The sequence below is a fragment of the Bubalus kerabau genome, chromosome X, assembly GCF_029407905.1.
Source record: "Bubalus kerabau isolate K-KA32 ecotype Philippines breed swamp buffalo chromosome X, PCC_UOA_SB_1v2, whole genome shotgun sequence".
In the NCBI taxonomy this organism is placed as follows: domain Eukaryota; kingdom Metazoa; phylum Chordata; class Mammalia; order Artiodactyla; family Bovidae; genus Bubalus; species Bubalus kerabau.
In genome coordinates, this window is record NC_073647.1 from 57,967,134 (window position 1) to 57,989,994 (window position 22,861).

At 38.2% G+C, this 22,861-nt stretch overlaps 1 protein-coding gene across 2 annotated transcripts in view; it reads left to right on the forward strand.

Moving 5' to 3' along the window:
• The window catches only part of DIAPH2 (diaphanous related formin 2), a 981,259-nt gene that overhangs the window by 913,797 nt on the left and 44,601 nt on the right, over positions 1-22,861 (forward strand). Inside the window, exon 28 of one of the 2 annotated variants that reach the window (XM_055563959.1) lies at positions 14,630-14,966. The exons of the other annotated variant lie outside the window; for it this stretch is intronic. Coding sequence (XP_055419934.1) covers positions 14,630-14,709 — 80 coding nt within the window. The 3' untranslated portion in view covers positions 14,710-14,966. Of the gene's footprint in view, positions 1-14,629; positions 14,967-22,861 lie in introns of those variants that run through there. 2 annotated transcript variants of the gene reach the window in all.

A 22,861-nucleotide genomic window follows, 5' to 3' on the forward strand; every position in this document is an offset into this window, starting at 1 on the left:
ACATTGCAGGTGGATTCTTTACCAGCTGAGCCATGAGGGAAGCCTGATACATACTAGGGTACTCAGCAATTTTTCACTGAAGCATTTTAAAAATTGGGATGAAATTACTTTTACAGGTACTAGAGGAATCATTTTGAGGTCTCCAAGAAGGACTGTAATATAATAACTGAAACTAGGGCAAGGGTAGGTAAGTTAGGAGAGCAAACTTTCATTCTCTCAAGTCATCTTTCTGATTGACATTGCCTGTACATTACATGCAGTGAAAAGCAGGGAGGGACAGATTACTGAAGTACTCAACAGGAAGATATGATGATCTAAAATAAGTCTTTTGTGACTCTATTCCTTCCTGTCATATCTGGACGGAATGTAAATATTATTGCTGCATAGCTATGCCATGATATACTTGAGCTGGCAAGGAGAAGGCAAACCCAGAGTGATTGTTCTTTTTTCGGGTATTCATATGTGCTTGTGTGTGTGTGTGCCTGGGTGCACATGCCAAAGCACATTCGGCTTCATTGAGTGCTTTCTAGAATTTTCATTCCATTATATACCCTGGGCAAGAGTATAGTTGGGCAACATAATCACGGAAACAAAGATAAATGTGGTTCTAGAATTCTAAAGAGGAGGTGTCTTTCTGTTTCCTCTCAGGAGAAATAAACATTATTATGTTTAAATTACCAACTAGGATCATGGACTTTAAAGCATTGTTTTGTTCTCTAAGGATTGTGAAAGAGTGTTGCAAAGGGAGATAGCAAGATGTTCTAGAAGGTGTTGAAAAGATAGTGGCTGATCAGCTTTCTGGTGGTTTTGGCCCATAAGCCTACTTGGAAGCACAATGTGGATCTAAATGACTTCAGTGGAATCAGATGAAAGCTGATTCAAAATGGGCCCTTTTTTTCCGATAGGCATGAGATTAAGCAGATTGCTGGGCATCTTGGAGCTGCTGACATGGCATGATTGCTGTTTTCACAAAATTATACGGTAACCAGTTACGCTAGCCTTCCAGTCAGTCAGAAGACCCTCAGTGAGTGTTTCAGGCTTCACGTAGAGGACTGAGTAAGGGTAAGACAAGACCCTAACTGAGGTTTATATGAGAATGTAACCAGTGACAGGTACTAGGCTGAATCATTGGTTTTGAGAACTCAAATATATTAGGACATATTCCTTATATTGTATGTAAGTAAATACAACATGGGTTTGGTCATCATGTCTCATATTCTGATTTGGATCTATCAGAGGCAATTCTTTCTGTGTATCAGCTCAGATTAAGGTGATTCACTATTACCTGCTAAATGTGAAGAAACAGGACTTGTCAGTGGATCTTTCTTGATGGTGTTTTAGATTGAAAACTGACAATTTAACCTGTTGTCCCTTCACACATTCTTACAAAGCTATGACACTGTGGCCAAGGGAGACTTAGCCTTTACCTGCCAGGGCTCTGAATGGTGGTTTATCATTCTATATCCTAGAACACATAATTCTTCTTACTGGTCTTAAATATACATGCTAAACTTAGCAGCAAGAACATAACCAATATATGGTTGAGAAAATAACCAAGAGGGAACATTTTGAAAAGCCAAGAAATTTACTGAGTAAATTGTCTGTGATCAAGGTGAAAAGTGAAAAGAGCAAGCAAGAGTAGAAAGGATAAGGGGCTCAAGAAAGGATAAGTGTTAATATTTTAAGATATATCCACTGGCAATTGCTGGATAAAAAACCTCCTCAAATATAATGAAAAATATTTCATGATGCTGCAATTTGATCAGGCCTCAATTAGGCAGTTCCCCTGCTAGGCTTACCTAAGGTCACTCACGTGGCTACAGTAATACCGAGGCTCTGTTAGAATGAATGATTCAGGGTGGACTCACTCACATGCCTGGTGGTTAGTTGGGAATGTCAGCCCAGCATTATGGCCTCTCCAGAAAGAAGTGCAGGCTTCTTATGTGGCCTGTGCAATGTTTCAAGAGGTCAAGGATGGAAGCTGCACAGTCTCCAGAGCCTGGGTCAGAAGTCACAGTGTCACTTATGCTGCATTCTGTTAGTCAAAGAAAGTCACAAAGCCAGTCCAGATTGTGAATGGGTGGGGGAAATGGATTCTACCTCTAAATGGGAGAAGCTGCACATAATATGTGTTCATATGTAATCTATGCTAGAATTTAAAGGACTATGAAAAAATCATGGCCGAGTCTAGTATATTCTTAAGTGGAATTATTTTTTTATACTGATGCATTTTTTTAATGTATTTTTAATTGAAGGATAATTGCTTTACAGTATTGGATTGGGTTCTGCCATACAGTGACATGAATCAATATGTCCCCTCCCTCTTGAACCTGCTTCCCACCTCCCACTCCATCCCACCCCTCTAAGTTGTATCCATCATTTTAAAGTATTCCTTGAAGAACCTCCATTCAACATATTTTAAATGTCTCTACATATATTATTCTTTAATTGTACTGAGAAATATTTGCATTCTCTTCATTCAAAAAATATTGAATGGTGTCAGGTACTGTGATTGATATGTCACTCTCAAATCTATCAGCAGCCTTAGATTTAAATTGATTCTTTCCTGCTTTATTATAATAATTGTTGAACTTTCTTTGTAAGTGCATTACTGTTGATACAAATAAGATTAATTCATATTATGTTTATTCATCAGAAACACAAGAAGTACCCTTCCCTATCAAACTCCTTCAATTTACTGTCCCAGAGATTCAAATAGTATCACATCACATGAAATTGTAGTTGGAAGGGAAGGAGAACACTAGTAAGTTTTCTTTAAATTGAATTCCAAGCATATAAAATATATCCTCTTCCCAAGAAACTAAAGCTAGTTAGAATATTAAATCAATAATATGCATACTTAAATATTATTTAATGTGATCATTAATCATTACATAGAGGGTCTAAAACCAAAGTGATTCAGTTGTTATTACAGTCAACAAAATGTAATTTATAAACGAATTATCACTAGCTTCTTTTCAGTTTGTTGTAGTGTTCCTCTGAGGAGAGAGGGACCCAGAAATAAAATCAATGCACAAGACGCAGTGTTTCTGCATCTCCATTTTTCCACCTCAATTTTAGGTTTGATGTTATTTCCCTGTGGAGGCGATCTGAAAGCTAAAATCCTATATAAAAACCACTTAGGCCATGTCATTTTTACTGACTAGAAGTTAGCTTTCTTATAAAATGTACCACAGGATATTACTTTAACAGGTTTGGTTCAAGGGGCAGCAGGCTCTATAGACTACCTGAGCTCCAGCAGCGGCACTTTCTTTTAGGCAGGACTCTAAAGCTTACCTGAATCACTGGGCTAACATTCTATTTATGTTTTCATCTTCGAATGGCAATTTAAACTCTACTTCTAAAGGAGGTTTAAAATGAAGGCTTAAGAAAAAGTAAAAGAAAAAGATCCACTGAAAAATAATTTTACAACCCATTCAGTTGCTTGACTGTTTATTGCAGACCTACTCTGCATCCAAGCTTGTTGTCCCGGGCTGCTGTGGAAATAGCAAAGACATATTCAAACAGTCTCTATGCCTGAAATACTTAGAATCCAGTTGGTGAGACAAGCTGGACACTTAATTATGGACTCAACTTGGTATTCAAGACCATCCATGGTATAATCTTCAATAGAACTTTTCTGCCTATGTTTTTTCACTCCTTCCCCCTTCACCTACCCTCGACTCCAAGCAGACTGAATGAATCCCATTTCTCTGACTAGACTTTACCTTTCCTACCTCTATGGCTTTCCTCACCATTTCCCCAACATTCACTCAAGTGAAAAAGTGAAAGTGTAGTCACTCAGTCATGTCCAGCTCTTTGTGACCCTATGGACTGTAGCCTGCCAGGCTCCTCTGTCCATGGAATTCTCCAGGCAAGAATACTGGAGTGGGTTGCTATGCCCTCCTCCAGGGGATCTTCCTGACCGAGGGATTGAACATGAGTCTCCTGCATTGCAGGAAGATCTGAGGCACCAAGAAAGCCCCAAATCTTCCAGGTTTATTTCAGATACAAATTCCTTCATGAAGACTTGCTGCCTGAACATACATACCACTCCCATCCACTTGCCCCCGAACCCAGTGCTATTTCTTTCCCCTTGTCCCTCTGCTATTGCACTTAATTTTTCATGTTATAGCTGTCTCATTATCCTATCTCCACCACCCACGAGATTTGGAGTCTGTTTAGCTCTATCTCCTCCAGTACTTAGTACTTAGCAAGAGACAAAATAGCTATTTATTTGAATTAAAAATGAATGCAAGATTTTGTGGCCATCTGCAAAAATGTGTAGTCCAGGTAAGAATGTAGGAGACGATATATCTCTTTTTCTCAGAAGTTTGATAAAAATATATATTCCTATAAAATGAACCTCTTGGCCAAAAGTTTAACCACTAAACTAACATTTATTGTATGTTCGTCACTCTGCATAATGTGTTTTTCATATATGTAAAAGCACATTATTTAGTCAAAACTATCCTATTAAATTTCCCCAGTAATTCCTAAGGGCTGTCAGCTGCTCATTAAATCTTGATTTTCTGTCAGGAGGAATTAATAATCTTGCCTTTGAGTGAATTTAGAAGCAATGAGGGATTGAGCAAAAGTATTTGAATACCCTCTCAGTGGTAAATTGGATATCCAATTTTCAACTTAGTCTTAATAGGAAAAAAAGAATCAATTGAATTCAGAAGCTGTTTTTTCCTTTTTAATTTTCCCCCTTTTTAACTGAGTTAAAATGGGAGGGTATAGTTCTTTCTCAATGAGGTGAAGGAGGAATCTATTTTCATTCACTTTGAGAGGTTTCTCAAATTCCAACGACCCTTAATATATGGACAATCTATATAGCTAAGTCTATAAGGTAATCCTCTGGAAAGCAGAGGAAAATTCAGTACAATAACATAGAAATTGATCTTCATGAGATTTAAATAGTGTTTATTCAACAAGCCAAAACGTCCCTCTCTTCCCTCCTCCCAAATGAATTTTGTCATATACTGATACTAACCCTTACTGAAGTCACAACTTAGTTTCTAAAACCAAGCTACCCTATTATTATCGTAGAGATTTAACATACATCAAGCTAATAAAATACAGCTCTTCATTTTTAGTTTCAGCTACACATCTTACATGACCTCAGATTAAATGTTCATCAAAATTGCAAAAGGTTAAGAGACATTGATAAATAGGCTTAAAACCTTGTGGGTTCCCCCCCACCCCATCACTCTTTTTTTCTAACCAAAGTTACATCATGTACCATCCAGCAGTACATTTAACTGTCATAAGGCTGCTGATCGAAGATGTCCATCCACTAGGCAGGACAGAATTACATTCACATTCTCAGTGAAGCAGTAAGATGGAGAGTGTATTTCTATCTGACCTCACGTGTGTCACTCACTTCCACTTTTTTTTCAACCAGGCCAACTGTTGATTTGAAGCTAACTTTTTTCATATAGTCAGAGGAAGGGGTAGCAGACACCAAATTATCTCTGTTTGCAACTCCAGTTCTCAGCATTTCAATATAGATGTGGTTCACGGTCATGACACTGATTATACTTACATGAAAGAATGAGGTCAAACTGTGAGGACCGCAATCAGGAAGAGCTGAATGCCCATGGACACCACGTCCTTTCTCCCTGCTTTCCCTACTCTTGCTAGGGATCAATGGTATTTCACCTCTCAGACCAATGGGAAATTTTTACAAGAAATTGTCTTCTGTCTTGCTCAGATACATTACTTTTCTAGCTCAGTTCTGCTTGGGGTGTGGAAGGTTTTCTCTGGTTAAGTTGACTAGGCCTATTCTTCTAGCTTTTGTAGTTGCAGAGCAAGAAAAGTATAAATGTCAACAAGCAGAACAAAATGAGTATAACAACAAGTAGAAAGAAGCCAGGGGATGAAGGTCAAAACCTAGTTAATCACCTGTGTAGGTAATTGAGCATTATTAGCAAATCCCTAAGCTTTTGCCTCAAAAGATGTGGAAGCGTGACCAGCATGCTTCTTACTTTGCATAGGTGTTGTTCTTTGAATTTCTACCCAAGCCTGTGCTTTTAAAATCAGCCTCAGATTAGATGCTTGATAACCCTTCTTCTTAGAAGTCACTCTAACTTCAGCATCTCCTTTGAGGTGGCTTCAGGTGCCTCATTTCAGTTTCCAACATTCTAACCTTTGCTCCCACACAACTAACATTTTTTGTACTGATCTGAGGCAAGAACTATCAATCATGTAATCCTCAAAGAATCTTTACAGGATAGATATCATTATCTTCATTTTATAGATGAACCATCTGAGGCACAGAGAAGTTAAGGAAGCTGCCAAAGGTTATGCAACCACTAAATGATAGGAATTGATCCCGGTTCTGCCTGATTCGAAATCCTCTGGTCTTCACATTGCTCCATATTGCCTCCCTACTTAAGAATCTTATTTATATTTGTTTTTCACATGTATCTATCCTATGGGAACTAAGTTACAGTAAGTTTAGCATCAGTTCTTGTGAGCTGGTCTGGGCTCAACAGTGCTGATGGAAATACTCCAGTGGCCATTGTGACAGATCTAAGTTCAAACCCATATTCTAATTCCTGGCAACAGAAGCTACTCTCTTCTAGGGAAAAGAGCAGACCTGAGGATGCCAGAATGCTTTGTGCAATCCAAATCCAAACTCCCTAATCATTCATTCAGTCATCTTTTATTAGTTTTACCCCACACCCTCCCACATAATTTTTGATAGTCACAAAATTTTAAGTTTTTAAAAATTTTTTTTTATTTTTGGCTGTACTGGTTCTTCATTGCTTCTCCGGCTTTCCCTTAGAGAGCAGGGGCTATTCTCTAGTTGTGGTACGCAGGCTTCTTGTTGTGGTGGCTTCTCTTGTTGTGCAGCACAGGCTCTAGGGCACACGGGCTTCAGCAGTTGCAGCACATGGACTCAGTAGTTGTGGTTCCAGAGCTTAACTGGCTCAGTAGTTGTCGTGTGCGGGCTTCATTGCTCCAGGGCATGTGGGATCTTCCTGGATCAGGGATCAATCTCGTGTCTCCTGCATTGGCAGGTGGAATCTTCACCACTGGGCCACCAGGGAAGCCCTTAAGGTTGTGTTTAATCTGGAGAATTTGTTCCTCTCTTCTTTTCTGATTTCTTGGCCCTACAACTGGCCCACAACAGTATGACTCACTCTCTGTGACTCTCCTTGAGGTACCTTGTTATGTTCTCATTTTTGTGCTTCTGTTTTGAATATGCTCTAAAGAGCATGGGCGGCATTTGGCTGGAAAACATGACATGCCAGGAAGGCTCTGTAAGCCATGTTGTTTTTCTTAGTCATGAAATGGCACCAGTATTCAATGATATGCCCTAGTTTTCTAATCTAATCAAATGTAAGAATTATACCGGTATTGAGGAGTGAATACAAGCCCATGTGTGCATGCTTAATCGCTCAGTCATGTCCGACTCTTTATGACCCTATGGACTGTAGACTGCCAGGCTCCTCTGTCCATGGGATTCTCCAGGCAAGAATACTGGAGTGGGTTGCAATGCCCTCCTCCAGGGGATCTTCCCGACCCAGGGAACGAACCCGTGTCTCCTGAATTGCAAGTGGATTCTTTACTGCTGAGCCACCAGGGAAGCCCAAATACAAGCCCACTTCTATCCAAAGTTGACAATGCCTTTAAAACAAAGTGTAATATTTTGCTCATTTCTTGTGAAATTTTTTTTTGCACATGCCATATATAATTTTTCGTATATGTTCTGTGCAAGATGACACCTTGAAAAGAAAAAAATATATCTATAAAAAGACTAATGTAACGTGGTCTTCTGGCTCATGGTTTGATTTAACTAATTGACCAAGATGACTCTAAAACTTTATATTGGTTTAAAAGTTTTTTCTTGTCACAATAAGAACTTGAAACATGTCCAAGCAAAGCACTACTACAATTTCATGACAAAGTGAAATAAGTGAATTCATATATTTGTTATTTTTTTAAAGATTTTTGGAATTTTGCTCAGTTAGTATATTAAAGCCTACATGGAGAAATCTGCCTATTTATATAATGACAGAGAGTTTCCCAAGTGCTGGGAAAATATTTTATTTAAATTTTAAAAGAAAAAACATAATTTGAAAATACTTTTCACATTTTTATTTTTCAACTTGCTTTCTATTTGATTTGTTTGCTTTTATTCACCTATGATCTAATTTGTAGATAGGCTGACTTGATAAATGACTTTAGTATTTGGATTTAATTTATGTAAAGTGGATCTTAGAAATTAAAGTTTCACTTTAAAACTTATCTTTCAGGTCTTCTTGCCTAGTGTATATATAAATTTGGAAATAACCTAATGTACATAAACATGTTCAAAATATTCTATAGCTTTTAAAAAATATTTTTAACTTTGAAATAATTTTAGGCTTACAAGGAAGTCACAAAGAAACCAAAAATAGTCCAAGGATGTTGATATACCCTTTTCCCAGACTGCCCGAATATTAATATTTTATCAAATCTGCTTTATCATTTTCTCTTTTTCGATACAGACATGCACAATATGCATCATTTTTTTTCTGAATGTTTGAGACTAAATTGTTACATGATGCTCCTTCACCTTTAAATACTTAAATGTGTTTTTTCCAAACTGAACATTCTTTTATGTAACAGTAAATTTATCAGCATCAGTAAGTTAACATTGATAAAATACGAATTCATAGACTTTATTCAGATTTCATCAGTTCTCTAACTAATATGTTTTATAGCAAAAGAAAAAGATTAAAGATCATATATTACATTTAAAGTCTTTTTAGCCCCCTTTAATCTAGAATGGTTCCCATGCCCAAAATGTATAACCTAAATCTAACTGTGAGGAAACATTGAACAAGTTCACATTCTACAAACTAATTTACTTGTGCTTTTCAGAAATACTATATTTTTCCAGTTATGGCACATCTCGAGGGCAGTACATAAGCATATTTTCCTTTTTAATTTCCTCTAAGAAAGTAGAAAAACTCAAAAAAATGCCTAAGTGTGTTTCCAAATAGTTATCTTTGAATGTCAAAGAAAAACACTTAAAACACTCAAATTTTAATTTAAACAGAATGGCCATTTCATAAAGTAGTATTATATACGAAGTTAAGGAAACTCTGTCTTTCATATACAGATTTCAGACAACTGCTTGTTCATTCTGAGTTGAGCATCATTGCTTCCACGGGCTTTTAAACTAAGAACACTGTGCTGCTTGTTGAGTACTTTTGTTTCTTACATTCAGCCTCACAACCGTCTCCCACTACCATACATATGACACAACCACTTTACTGTGAGCCCAAAAATCTGGAAAAGAGATCTAAAAGGCATGTGAAGTTCTTAAGAAAATTTCCTCTAAAGAAGGAAAGTGAAGTGAAGTGAAAGTTGCTCAGTCGTGTCCGACTCTTTGTGCCCCCATGGACTGAATGAATTCTCCAGGCCAGAATACTGGAGTGGGTAGCCTTTACCTTCTCCAGGGGATCTTCCCTACCCAGGAATCGAACCCAGGTCTCCTGCATTGTAGACAGATTCTTTACCAGCTGAGCCACAAGGGAAGCCCCTAATGAAGGAAAGATAAGAGCAATTGGGAAGATTTATCTCCCCCAAAAGACCTCCTCTGTCAATTCAGACTACATGTAAACAAGCTCTTCCTATAAAACACAAGCATCTATTACTATCACTATTTTATACCTCCATATTATTAATAATTACTCCACTCTGACTACTTTCTAGGTTGTGAGTGAACGGAATATTTTGTTGAGGTGCAGGGAAAATGGGAGAAGTACTGTAGAGCCAGGGTCATTTGGTGAGACGGTTAGGGTTAGCAGTGAGAGTGCGTCTTTGGGACCTTAAGCTAGGGAATAAGGAGAAGTAATGAGGGCCCTGTACATCCACTAAGAAGCAGGGAAGGAGTACCTAAAAATAAGTAGAAGGCCACCTACTTTGCAATTTTGCCTGGTAACACCAATTCAGTCAGCCCAAGCCTCGTTTTAAGTTTGAAACATCGCAAGTGATGATAAATTAGATCAGTAACACTTCCTGGTTATTGTTTGATTGTATGAATTTTGAAACTAATATTTACATTGTTATGATTCAGTAAAACATGTGTCATGGTAGGTTTTTTTTATTTTTTCTCAATAATTTGTTTAATCCAGAGGCTATTTTCAGAAGACCCTAGGTAGATTTCTCACTCTGGTTATTCCCAAAGCGTAGAGTCTCCCATACTGGTTATTCTACATATAACTTCCTTCCTAAAGACTTTTTATTTTAATTCCTATTTTCCATCTCCCCATTCTTTAAAAGTGGCATTGTGAAGTTAAAAACCAACAAATTATAGCATGAAGTCTGGAAAATGAGTCAAATGGCCCATAATTATGTATGAAAACATTTCTGACTTATGATTTGTGAAATTAGCACTGACTCAGCTAATGATGATGAAAAGTGTATGCTTAGGCTTGTTAAGACTTGCAAAAGTCTAGTTTTAGTCCACAACAGTGTGACCTTGATCTAGTCACTAAGGGTCTCTAGACATCTTAATCTTCCTTAGTTATTTTGTTTGTACATATCTAGAGAAGAGAATGTGAAAAGTTTACATGAAAAATCAGGAAATCAACATTGGAAATAAATAGATAATAAATTAAATCAACAATTAATACAGCTTCAATTAAATAGTGAACTTCCAAATGGATATAAACATAACATTCAGGACTAAATTATATTTGAGAATACCTACTCTAAGGAATAGGTATTGGGGCTTCCCTGGTGGCTCAGACGGTAAAGCGTCTGCCGGCAATGTGGGAGACCCAGGTTCGATTCCTGGGTCGGGAAGATCCCCTGGAGAAGGAAATGGCAATCCACTCCAGCACTCTTGCCTGGAAAATCCCATAGACGGAGGAGCCTGATAGGCTACAGTCCATGGAGTCGCAAAGAGTCGGACACGACTGAGCGACTTCACTTTCACTCTAAGGAAGAGGTTTTTATGCTCTGGAACCATCACCTCAAAAAATAGCATCTAATCGATTTTACTCTAAACAATTTTCTTTCTGAAAGTATAAATTTCTTTCCCATAAGATAAAGTAAAAAGAAAATATCAAGATAGCTAGAGTTATTTTTTGTTTGTATGTTTGTTTTAATATAAGCCACCATGGTCTTCCTGGTGGCTCAGCAGTAAAGAATCTGCCTGCAATGCAGGAGACAGAGTTGTCTTGATCCCTGGTTCAGAAAGATCCCCTGGAGAAGGAAATGGCAACCCACTCCAGTATTCTTGCCTGGAGAATTCCCAAGGATAAAGGAACCTGGTGGGCTATAGTCCACGAGGTCGCAAAACAATCAGGCATGACTTGGAAACTAAACAATACCATATAGAAAAGCAATATTTGAGTTCCTATCTAAACAACCTGCCAAAATAAGAACTTCTAAATTATAGAATTTTGACTAACTTTGTAATAGTTATTGACTTCTTAATCATCACTGTGTGTATTCATTTACTATGGTTTCTGTAACAAATATTGGGTTGGCCAAAAAGTTAGTTTATATTTTTGGGTAGCATACACAACGGAAATTTACTTTCTCACAGTTCTGGAGGTTAGAAATCCAAGGTCGGGGCATTGGCATGTTTGATTTCTTCTGTGGCCTCTCTCCTTGCCTTGCAGATGGCTGCCATCTTGCTGTGTCCTCACGTGGTCATTTGTTTGTGTTATCTGTCATAATTTCCTTTTCTTATAAGGACACCAGTTATACTGGATTAGGGCCCACCCTAACAACCCCATTTTAATTTAATTACTTCTTTAAAGGCCCTCTCTCCAAATACAGCCACATTCTGGGGCACTAGGAGTTAGAACTTCAACATAGGAATTTGGAGGGATATAATTCAGCTCATAACACTATGTTCCTTTCTAAAATAATGAATCTAGATTTATGGTATTCTTACTACTGTTTTGTGCACTGAATGTATTTTAATTTTGATAATATAGTTGCCTAGCATATGTATCAGCTTATCATCATATGCCAAGGATGTGAAATTTATTGCTTCAAAATACATCCTAATTAAGATAATAAAATATTCACAACATTTTCATAGCATTTTATTTTTTTTCCTTGTTAAACATAGCAGAATTGGATCTTATTCACATATCACAGATCAACCAATAAACCAGGCATTTTTTCCATACCCTGTGTTGATAAGGATTTTTTTTTTTTGCATGGCAATGATAAATTTTATTGCCTTCAACTTCTAACACTCCTATAATTGCAAACACAATAGGCTTTTTACAAGAGATATTATATATATATGCAGCAGTTGTTTAAACCTGAAATAGAAAAATTAAAGAGGGAAAATATTCAAATCCATTGTGGCCTAGTTCTGTAACACAATATTGCAATATTTGACATTTCACTGAAGCCTCAACTCTATTCTGCCTAACTTTAAAAAACTTATGTAATGAGTAGTCAAAAAGAAAAAAAAAAAAGAAGATTGGGAAAATATAAATGTAAAAAGAATTTTAAGAAAGTATGATAAAGCATAAGGCCTAACTCAAATTATATGTAATAGATGATATTTTGGGTATGTATCCCGACAGTTCCTACTTAATAACTGACTTTACATCTTTGTACCTCCATTTTCTCATCTGTCAAAGAGGATAAATAATGATACCTATATTATAGGTTTGATATGATGATGAACAGAATAATAATTTCTATGAAACATTTAGCACAGAGACTGACATAGACTAAATTCTCAACCATCTCTAGTTATATATTGGTGTGTATGTATACATGTGGGGTCTTGCCATGTGGTGCTAGTCATAAGGAATCTGTCTGCCAATGCAGGAGACTTGAGAGACGCAGGTTTGATCCCTGGGTTGGGAAGATACCCTGGAGGAAGTCATGGCAACCCACTTCAGTATTCTTGCCTGGAGGGAGTACTCTTGCCATGGACAGAGAAGCCTGGCAAGCTATAGTCCATGGGGTCACAAAGAGTCATACACGATTGCAGCAATTTAGGATGCATGCGTGTGTATATATGTATATGTGAGGAAAATGAAAGTGAAAGTGTTAGTTGCTCAGTCATGTCTGACTCTTTGTGATTTCATGGACTGTAGCCACCAGGCAACTCTTTCCGTGGAATTATCAAGGCTAGAATACTGGAGTGTGTAGCCATTCCCTTCTCCAGGGGATCTTTCTGACCCAGGGATCAAACCCAAATTCCCTGCATTGCAGGTGGATTCTTTACCATCTGAGAAACCAGGGAAGCCTCTTATATGTATATGTGCCTATGTATATGTGTACTTGTATATACACACACATATTATACATATTATGTATGTGCATACATAAATGTTAGAATTCATCTTCATATTCGCCAGCCTCCCTTTGATATACTACTAGAGTGTACATAGCTCAATTACAGGCTAGTCTTCCTGTCATGGTGGAAACTAACAAAGACATAACTGGTGATGTCAGTCTCAAATGGTAAGCCTTCTGTAAGCAGACATATAGATCCGTAGCAGCATGCCTAGAAATGGCCTCAGACACAACTTCTAGCCTAGAGAAGAATTGTGGTGCAGAATCTAAATACCCCCTTCCATGTTTCTCAGTATCTTGATGCATAGAAAGCTTTGTAAAGGTCCTTAAGTTACTTTTTTTTTTTTGGTCTTCATGTGGCCTTTATAATTAACTCATTTTTAACTTCTCAGAAGACAAAGATTACATCTCCCACTCAAAAAATCCAGCAGTACCTGCTAGAAGCTTTCTTACTCCTTAAACACTGAGTAAATCATGAAGTCCAATGGGATACTGAAACTAACCCATAATCCAAGAAACTGAGAAAGGCTAAAGAGGTTCCCTCCTCTGGAACCAAGGTAGTCTAGAAGGCCCAGAAATCAGTGAAAGTCTGGATGGATAGTGGTTACTGCTTGGACTACACAGAAGAGGCTCCCTGGATTTGAATCCTAGCTCTGCAGCTCAATAGTTGTATGATATGGGTAAATTGTTTGACTTCTTTGTGTTACATTTTCCTCCTCTATAATCTGGAGATAATCAAATTATCTACTTTACAGAGTTCCAAAGTTAAGTAAATGTATATTTGTAACATGCTTAAAATAGTCCCCTCCCCCCAAAAAAATAGATCCCAGCACAAAGTGATAACACTTACCCTAAGTATGTGCAACGTAAATAAAATCAAATAATGACTGACCTCTCCTAGCTACTTAAAATGGTGGCCCCAAAACTTATCTGTTCCAGACCAAGAGCCACTATAAATCTATTAGAGATCTCCCAATAAGGCACCTGTAGGTCTCTCAGCATTTGTATTGGGGTTTGTCAGCAGACAGAAGAGTATAAATTGGTCTCAGCCAAGGCCTTCCTGAAGAAGCTTTAAAAAAACAAACAAACAAACAAACAAAAAAAACAGGCTGGTGAATGGAACTTCCCTGGTGGTCCAGTGGTTAAGATTCCACATTTCCAATACAGAGGGCATGGGTTCTATCCCTTGTCGGGAAAATAAGATACCACATGCCACGTGTTATGGCCAAAACATTAAATAAAAAAATTTAAAAAAACAGGCTGGGACATTTGGTATGTGTTTCTTTGATACTTTATAATCTGTGTATCTAGCATCTGCATCATTTGTGTATGTCTTTTTTCTCAGCTAACACTCTGCACTATGTCTGTTTCGACTTAAACCAGTCCCGGGAAGACAGGAAGAATGTAGATATCACTGAATTCTAATATTTCTTTATGATGATAGCTCTGGAGCCAACAAAGAAACAGTTGCATGTCCATTGGCTGCAAACCGGATCTTCAGAAAAGCAATTGTATGGCAACCTTTATGAAATGCAGTCTTCCTTTACCTTCAATTTTGTGTTTTATTTCTCTCTATGGTTTTTAAGTGAGAGAGATAAGAAGAGAGATCTAGCTACAAAGGTGAGAGTTTAAATATTTTTACAGAGACATCATTATAATGAATGTGATGGACTATAGTTGTAAATAGGGTGAGTGGGAAAATGCCTTATTAAGACAATTAGAAACAGAGATGAAGAAATGGGCTTCAGATTAAAAAATTGGAAATTAATATCAGCATAGGAAAAAGACAGTAAGGTAGAAAAGGAGCTTTTTAATGAAAAAAAGTGAATAAAAGGTGATGTTATTTTTATTTTAAATAAGACTCTGTCTCAAAGCATTTCATAAGTAATCAAGTTTTCTGTGACTATAGAAGATAGTTGTGTTTATATAACAACAACTATGTTAATGAAATGGCTAGAGAAGTAACATTTTTACCTGGCTTTATATGTGGATCTACTGTGTGCATTACTGTAACTTTTGTTCTAAACTTCCCTAAAATAGGTTTTATGAGCAATAGCAGTAATAGCAATAGTCCTCATGACTCTACCATTAAACTATAGACTCGGAAACAGTCACATGATGATTCCAGCACTATATGGCCCATTTTAGAGCACAGAACTCCAGCCAAAACTCCAAAGGGAATATCCTACAACAGAAAAGCAATTTCATTGGAAGAATCATGATCCTAAATATTTCAGCTGTGGCTTTGTGGTCTCTGCTCTGTTCCCAGTGGATATGATGATAAAGAGAAAAAGTCAGCTTTCCATGGGCTTTATGTCTGTTCCCTTCTTTCCAGCCAGAATCATCTTTAAACACGTATGGAAGTTGTAAAGGGACTCTCTATAGGCTTACTGAAACTTGAAGATGGAAGATAAGAATAGATACTTTGCAGAATTTATTGGACATAGATCCTCTATTGAGTAAAAGAATCTCCTCTGTTAGGTCATTCTGGAGTGGGTTTCAATAAAAATATATTGGATGCTGTATTAGTTCCCTGGGCTTTGAGGTGGCAATAGTGGTAAAGAACACACCTGCCAATGCAGGAGACATAGAGATGCAAGTTCCATCCCTGGGTCGAAGATTCCCTGGAGGAGGGCATGACAACCCACTCCAGTATTCTTGCCTGGAGAATCCCCTGGACAGAGGAGCCTGGCAGGCTATAGTCCATAGGGTCGCAAAGAGTCAGACACAACTTAGCATGCATGCAGATATTAGTTTCCTAAGACTGCCATAATGTATTACCACCAACTAGATGGCTTAAAACTAGAGGTTTATTCTTTCAGAGTTCTAGAGGCTAGAAATACAAAATCAAGGTATAGGCAAGGTTGATTCCACTAGGGGTCACTGAAGAGAGAATCTACTGCGTATCTTACTACTAGCATCTGGTGAAATGAAAGTGTTAGTCGCTCAGTCGTGTCTGACTCTTTGTGACCCTATGGACTGTAGCCCACCTGACTCCTCTGTCCACAGGATATCCCAGGCAAGAATACTGGAGTGGGTTGCCATTTCCTTTCTCCAGGAGATCTTCCTGACCCAGGGGTCAAACCTGCATCTCCTACATTGCAGGCAGATTCTTTACTGTCTGAGCTACCAGAGAAGGTATCATCTGGTGGTTGTCAGCAATCCCTGCCATTCCTTGGCTTGCAGCTGCATCATTCCACATTCTGCTTTTGTTGTCACATGGCCTTCTTCCCTCTCTGTGTCCTCTGAGTCTTTGTGTTGCCAAATTTCTCCTAATAAGGACACCAGTCATTAGTTATAAAGCCTACCCTAATCCAGTATGACCTTACCTTAATTTGATTTCATCTGCAAGGAACTTATTTCCAATTAAGGTCACGTTCACAGGTACCACAATTAGGACTACAGTATATCTTTTTGGAGGACACAATTCAATCCACAACAGGTGCCTTCTTTGTGCCAGATACAATGCTCGATGCTGGGATAGAAAGAATAGCATGCGGTTTCTGCACTCAAAGACCTCATGCAAATGGAGGTAGACAGAAATATGTATTATCATAAATAATATATGTCTCAACAAAATTTGCTGGGGACACAGAGAAATGGGTGACTACCATTGTCTTATTATTGTTCAGTCGCTAAGATGTGTCCAATCCTTTGTGACCCCATGGACTGCAGCATGCCAGGCTTCCCTGTTCTTCATTCTCTCCCTGAGTTTGCTCAAACTCATGTCCACTGAGTTGGTGATGCCCTCCAACCATCTCATCCTCTGTCATCCCCTTCTCTTCCTACCTTCAATCTTTCCCAGCATACGGGTCTTTTCCAATGAGTCAGCTCTTCGTATCAGGTGGCCAAAGTATTGGAGCTTCAGCTTCAGGATCAATCCTTCCAATGAATATTCAGGGTTAATTTCCTTTAGGATTGACTGGTTTGATCTCCTTGACTAGAGAAGGGAATGGCAAACCAACTCAAATATTCTTGCCTTGAGAACCATTGTCTTAGATGACCAAAAAGCTTCTTTATGGAGCTGTCTTTGAGGCATGGGAAAACAGATATCAGAGTTAATGAATGATTTCATGGTCATGAGTATGCAAAGGCCATTACAGAAAAAGCAACAGTATGTATAAAAATATGATATCATGAAAAGACCCAGCATGTTTCAAGAAGTGCAAGGAGTTGGTATAACTGGACTGTAGGGTTAGTTGCAAGAAGTGGTAGGATACACAGATGGGCTACATAGGAGAGAATGAAGAGGTCATAGATGGTAAGGGGCTTTGTATTTCATGCCAAAGAATTTGGCGTTATAATACAGAATAGAGCGCATAATAGAGGTATTAAAAAAATACCCACTAATAACACTGTGGCTATTTTTTTAATCGTTAAAGTAACAATGAATGGACTTAAGTAGTATCATAAAATGAAGTGAAACAGTATTTAATAAAGCATCTTGCCAAATCAGAAAGGCCATTTTGATTTAGTTAACATTATTGAAATTATGGAATAATTTTAAGGACATTCATGTTTATGTATCTCTAGTATGTTCAGAAGCTTCAGCTACGTTAACAAGATTCAGTCATTCAAACATTGCCTAGTAGAGGTCCTTAAGGACCCAGTTTTAATGAACGAATATGGCTAAATTATAATTAGCATATCAGTTGTATGTAAATTGATGCTTATAAAGTACTTGAGGGGATTTGAAAAGTTTGTTCTTTTAAGCATTTAAAATATTCTCCTTATAATCTTATTTATACTATTAACTTTAGATTATCTATGGGGAAGAGGTTTGCTAAACAAAAATAAACATCAACCCTAGTCCCTAGGCAATTGATGAATTCCAAGTTAAGTCACTTTTTATTTATTTAAGTAAGTATTGTATTATGTAACATCTGTGAACCAGATTCTGTCCTAAGTTGCAAAGATTCAAAGATATGACAGGACAGATCACTATCCTCATAGCACTGGAATCCAGAGGTACAGACATGAAAAAGAGTGTCTCTCATTATAATCCCTAGCCTCTGTTTTCACTCACTTGTTATTTAATTATTTTTTGCCACCTATATATTGAGTTGGCAAAAAAAATTCGTTTGGAATTTTCCATACCATATTACAAGAAATCTGCACGAATTTTTTGGCCAATCCAATAGAAGACTCTAAGGCCCATCAGAGCAAAATGTCTATAAGTTAATTCAACAGTCTAGTTGGGGAGACTCTATGTGAAAACTCCCATGTTAAAATTTGTTGAGTTGGATAATAGTGTATATGATTTGCAATGGAAGAAAGACTGAAGTCTTTAGTGGGAGAAGGGAACATATTACAAGAAAAGGCTTTATATTTAGATTGAACTTTGAAGGATATAAAGTAGTTTTCCTAGTAGACAAGGAGGCCAGACAGGTTTGAGACATAGCTCTTTAAAAAACTGGGAGAAATTGAGGCTTTGCCATGGTCCTAAAAAATAAAAAGTATATGGCTTGGGGGAAATAGTGTATGGCTTGAGGTACAGATGTAAAGAGGCAAGGTGAGAGATGAGGCTGGGGATTTGGGCAGCTGCCAAGAAGGATTCTGATATAAAGGAGTTTGAACTTTTACATGGTGTAGGATCCACTGACAGGTTTTAAGCAGAAGAGTACCATGATCAAATTTGGATTTTAGGAAGGACCTCTGGGAACCATTTAGAAGACACTAGAGCAGTGATTTTTCAATCACTTTTTCTTTTATGCAGAGAAAACTTTTCCAAGTAAAATCTAACCAAGATAGCTAAAAGATAATTGTGGTATTTTATTATAATAAATATGTGAGTTCAACGGTAGAACATTTATTTACTATGAAGTGAAAACAGACAGCATCAAACAAAGGAGTGTACAATTGGGGATTACCTATGTATGTTACAACTCCTCTGTTACATCAGATTCAGCATCAAAATTATATCTGATTTATTATTGTACCATACTGAGACAATTCTGATTTGTAAGATAAGTTGTTGTAAATAATAAGGTTTAAACAACTCTCCTTGCCTTGTCAGGGTACTCTTCAGTTGAACTGATCTAGAAATATAAAAAAGGACAGATTCTGGGGGTGGGATGGGGGTTCTGAAAATTTAGCATAGAGACATTGAAAACTTTTTAAGAATGCAAAAATCATGTTAAGGGATAAATGAGGAGTTTGGGATTAACATACACTACTGTATATAAAATAGATAACCAAGAAGGACCTATTATATAGCACAGAGAGCTCAATACTCTATAATGACATATAAGGGAAAAGAATCTGAAAAAGAATATGTGTGTGTTTGTATATATATATATAACTGAATTACTGTGCTCTACACCTGAAACTAACACAACTTTGTAAATCAACTATCAGTTCAGTTCAGTTCAGTCACTCAGTCATGTCCGACTCTTTGCAACCCCATGAATCGCAGCACGCCAGGCCTCCCTGTCCATCACCAACTCCCGGAGTTCACTCAGACTCACGTCCATCGAGTCAGTGATGCCATCCAGCCATCTCATCCTCTGTCCCCTTCTCCTCCTGCCCCCAATCCCTCCCAGCATCAGAGTCTTTTCCAATGAGTCAACTCTTCGCATGAGGTGGCCAAAGTGCTGGAGCTTCAGCTTTAGCATCATTCCTTCCAAAGAACACCCAGGGCTGATCTCCTTCACAATGGACTGGATGGATCTCCTTGCAGTCCAAGGGACTCTCAAGAGTCTTCTCCAACACCACAGTTCAAAAGCATCAATTCTTAGGTGCTCAGCTTTCTTCAAGTCCAACTCTCACATCCATACATGACCACAGGAAAAACCATAGCCTTAAATAGATGGACCTTTGTTGGCAAAGTAATCTCTCCTTCTCAACACGCTATCTAGGTTGGTCATAGCTTTTCTTCTAAGGAGTAAGAGTCTTTTAATTTCATGGCTGCAGTCACCATCTGTAGTGATTTTGGAGCCCAAGAAAATGAAGTCTGACACTGTTTCCACTGTTTCCCCATCTATTGGCCATGAAGTGATGGGACCAGATGCCATGATCTTCATTTTCTGAATGTTGAGCTTTAAGCCACTTTTTCACTCTCCTCTTTCACTTTCATCAAGAGGCTTTTTAGTTCTTCTTCACTTTCTGCCATAAGGGTGGTGTCGTCTGCATATCTGAGGTTATTGATATTTCTCCCAGCAATCTTGATTCCAGCTTGTGCTTCTTGCAGCCCAGCGTTTCTCATGATGTACTCCGCATTACAGTTAAATAAGCAGGGTGATAATATACAGCCTTGACAAACTCCTTTTCCTATTTGGAACCAGTCTGTTGTTCCATGTCCAGTTCTAACTGTTGCTTCCTGACCTGCATATAGGTTTCCCAAGAGGCAGGTTAGGTGGTCTGGTATTCCCATCTCTTTCAGAATTTTCCACAGTTTATTGTGATCCACACAGTCAAAGGCTTTGGCATAGTCAATAAAGCAGAAATAGATGTTTTTCTGGAACTCTCTTGCTTTTTCCATGACCCAGCAGATGTTGGCAATTTGATCTCTGGTTCCTCTGCCTTTTCTAAAACCAGCTTGAACATCTGGAAGTTCACAGTTCACATATTGCTGAAGCCCATTTTGAGCATTACTTTATAGTGTGTGAGATGAGTGCAACTGTGAGGTAGTTTGAGCATTCTTTGGCATTGCCTTTCTTTGGGATTGGAATGAAAACTGACCTTTTCCAGTCCTGTGGCCACTGCTGAGTTTTCCAAATTTGCTGGCGTATTGAGTGCAGCACTTTCAGAGCATCATCTTTCAGGATTTGAAGTAGCTCCCCTGGAATTCCATCACCTCCACTAGTTTTGTTCATAGTGATGCTTTCTAAGGCCCACTTGACTTCACATTCCAGGATGCCTGGGTATAGGTGAGTGATCACACCATCGTGATTATCTTGGTAGTGAAGATCTTTTTTATACAGTTCTTCTGTGTATTCTTGCCACCTCTTCTTAATATCTTCTGCTTCTGTTAGGTCCATACCATTTCTGTCCTTTATCGAGCACATCTTTGCATGAAATATTCCCTTGGTATCTCTAATTTTCTTGAAGAGATCTCTAGTCTTTCCCATTCTGTTGTTTTCCTCTATTTCTTTGCATTGATCGCTGAGGAAGGCTTTCTTATCTCTCCTTGCTATTCTGTGGATCTCTGCATTCAGATGCTTATATCTTTCCTTTTCTCCTTTGCTTTTTGCTTCTCTTCTTTTCACAGCTATTTGTAAGGCCTCCCCAGACAGCCATTTTGCTTTTTTGCATTTCTTTTCCATGGGGATGGTCTTTTTTTTTTTTTTTTTCCCATGGGGGTAGTTTTAATCCCTGTCTCCTGTACAATGTCATGAACCTCCATCCATGGTTCATCAGGCACTCTATCTATCAGATCTAGTCCCTTAAATCTATTTCTCACTTCCACTGTACAATCATAAGGGATTTGATTTAGGTCATACCTCAATGGTCTAGTGGTTTTCCCTACTTTCTTCAATTTAAGTCTGAATTTGGCAATAAGGAGCTCATGATCTGAGCCACAGTCAGCTCCCAGTCTTGTTTTTGCTGACTGTATAGAGCTTCTCCATCTTTGGCTGCAAAGAATATAATCAGTCTGATTTCAGTGTTGACCATCTGGTGATGTTCATGTGTAGAGTCTTCTGGTTTTTTGCTCGAAGAGGGTATTTGCTATGACCAGCTCGTTCTCTTGGCAAAACTCTATTAACCTTTGCTCTGCTCATTCTGTATTCCAAGGCCAAATTTGCCTGTTACCCCAGGAGTTTCCTGACTTCCTGCTTTTGCATTCCAGTGCCCTATAATGAAAAGGACATCTTTTTTTGGGTGTTAGTCTAAAAGGTCTTGTAGGTCTTCATAGAACCATTCAACTTCAGCTTCAGCGTTACTGGTTGGGGTATAGACTTTGATTACTGTGATATTGAATGGTTTGCCCTGGAAATGAACAGAGATCATTGTGTCATTTTTGAGATTGCATCCAAGAACTGCATTTCGGACACTTTTGTTGACCATGATGGCTACTCCATTTCTTCTAAGGGATTCCTGCCCTCAGTAGTAGATATAATGGCCATCTGAGTTAAATTCACCCATTCCAGTCCATTTTAGTTCACTGATTCCTAGAATGTCAACGTTCACTCTTGCCATCTCCTGTTTGACCACTTCCAATTTGCCTTGATTCATGGACCTGACATTCCAGATTCCTGTGCAATATTGCTCTTTACAGCATTGGACCTTTCTTCTATCACCAGTCACATCCACAGCTGGGTATTGTTTTTGCTTTGGCTCCATCCCTTCATTCTTTCTGGAGTTATTTCTCCACTGATCTCCAGTAGCATATTGGGCACCTACTGACCTGGGGAGTTCCTCTTTCAGTATCCTATCATTTTGCCTTTTCATACTGTTCATGGGGTTCTCAAGGCAAGAATACTGAAATGGTTTGCCATTCCCTTCTCCAGTGGACCACATTCTGTCAGATCTCTCCACCATGACCCACCCGTCTTGGGTGCCCCCACAGGGCATGGCTTAGTTTGAGTTAGACAAGGCTGTGGTCCTAGTGTGATTAGATTGACTATAGTTTTCTGTG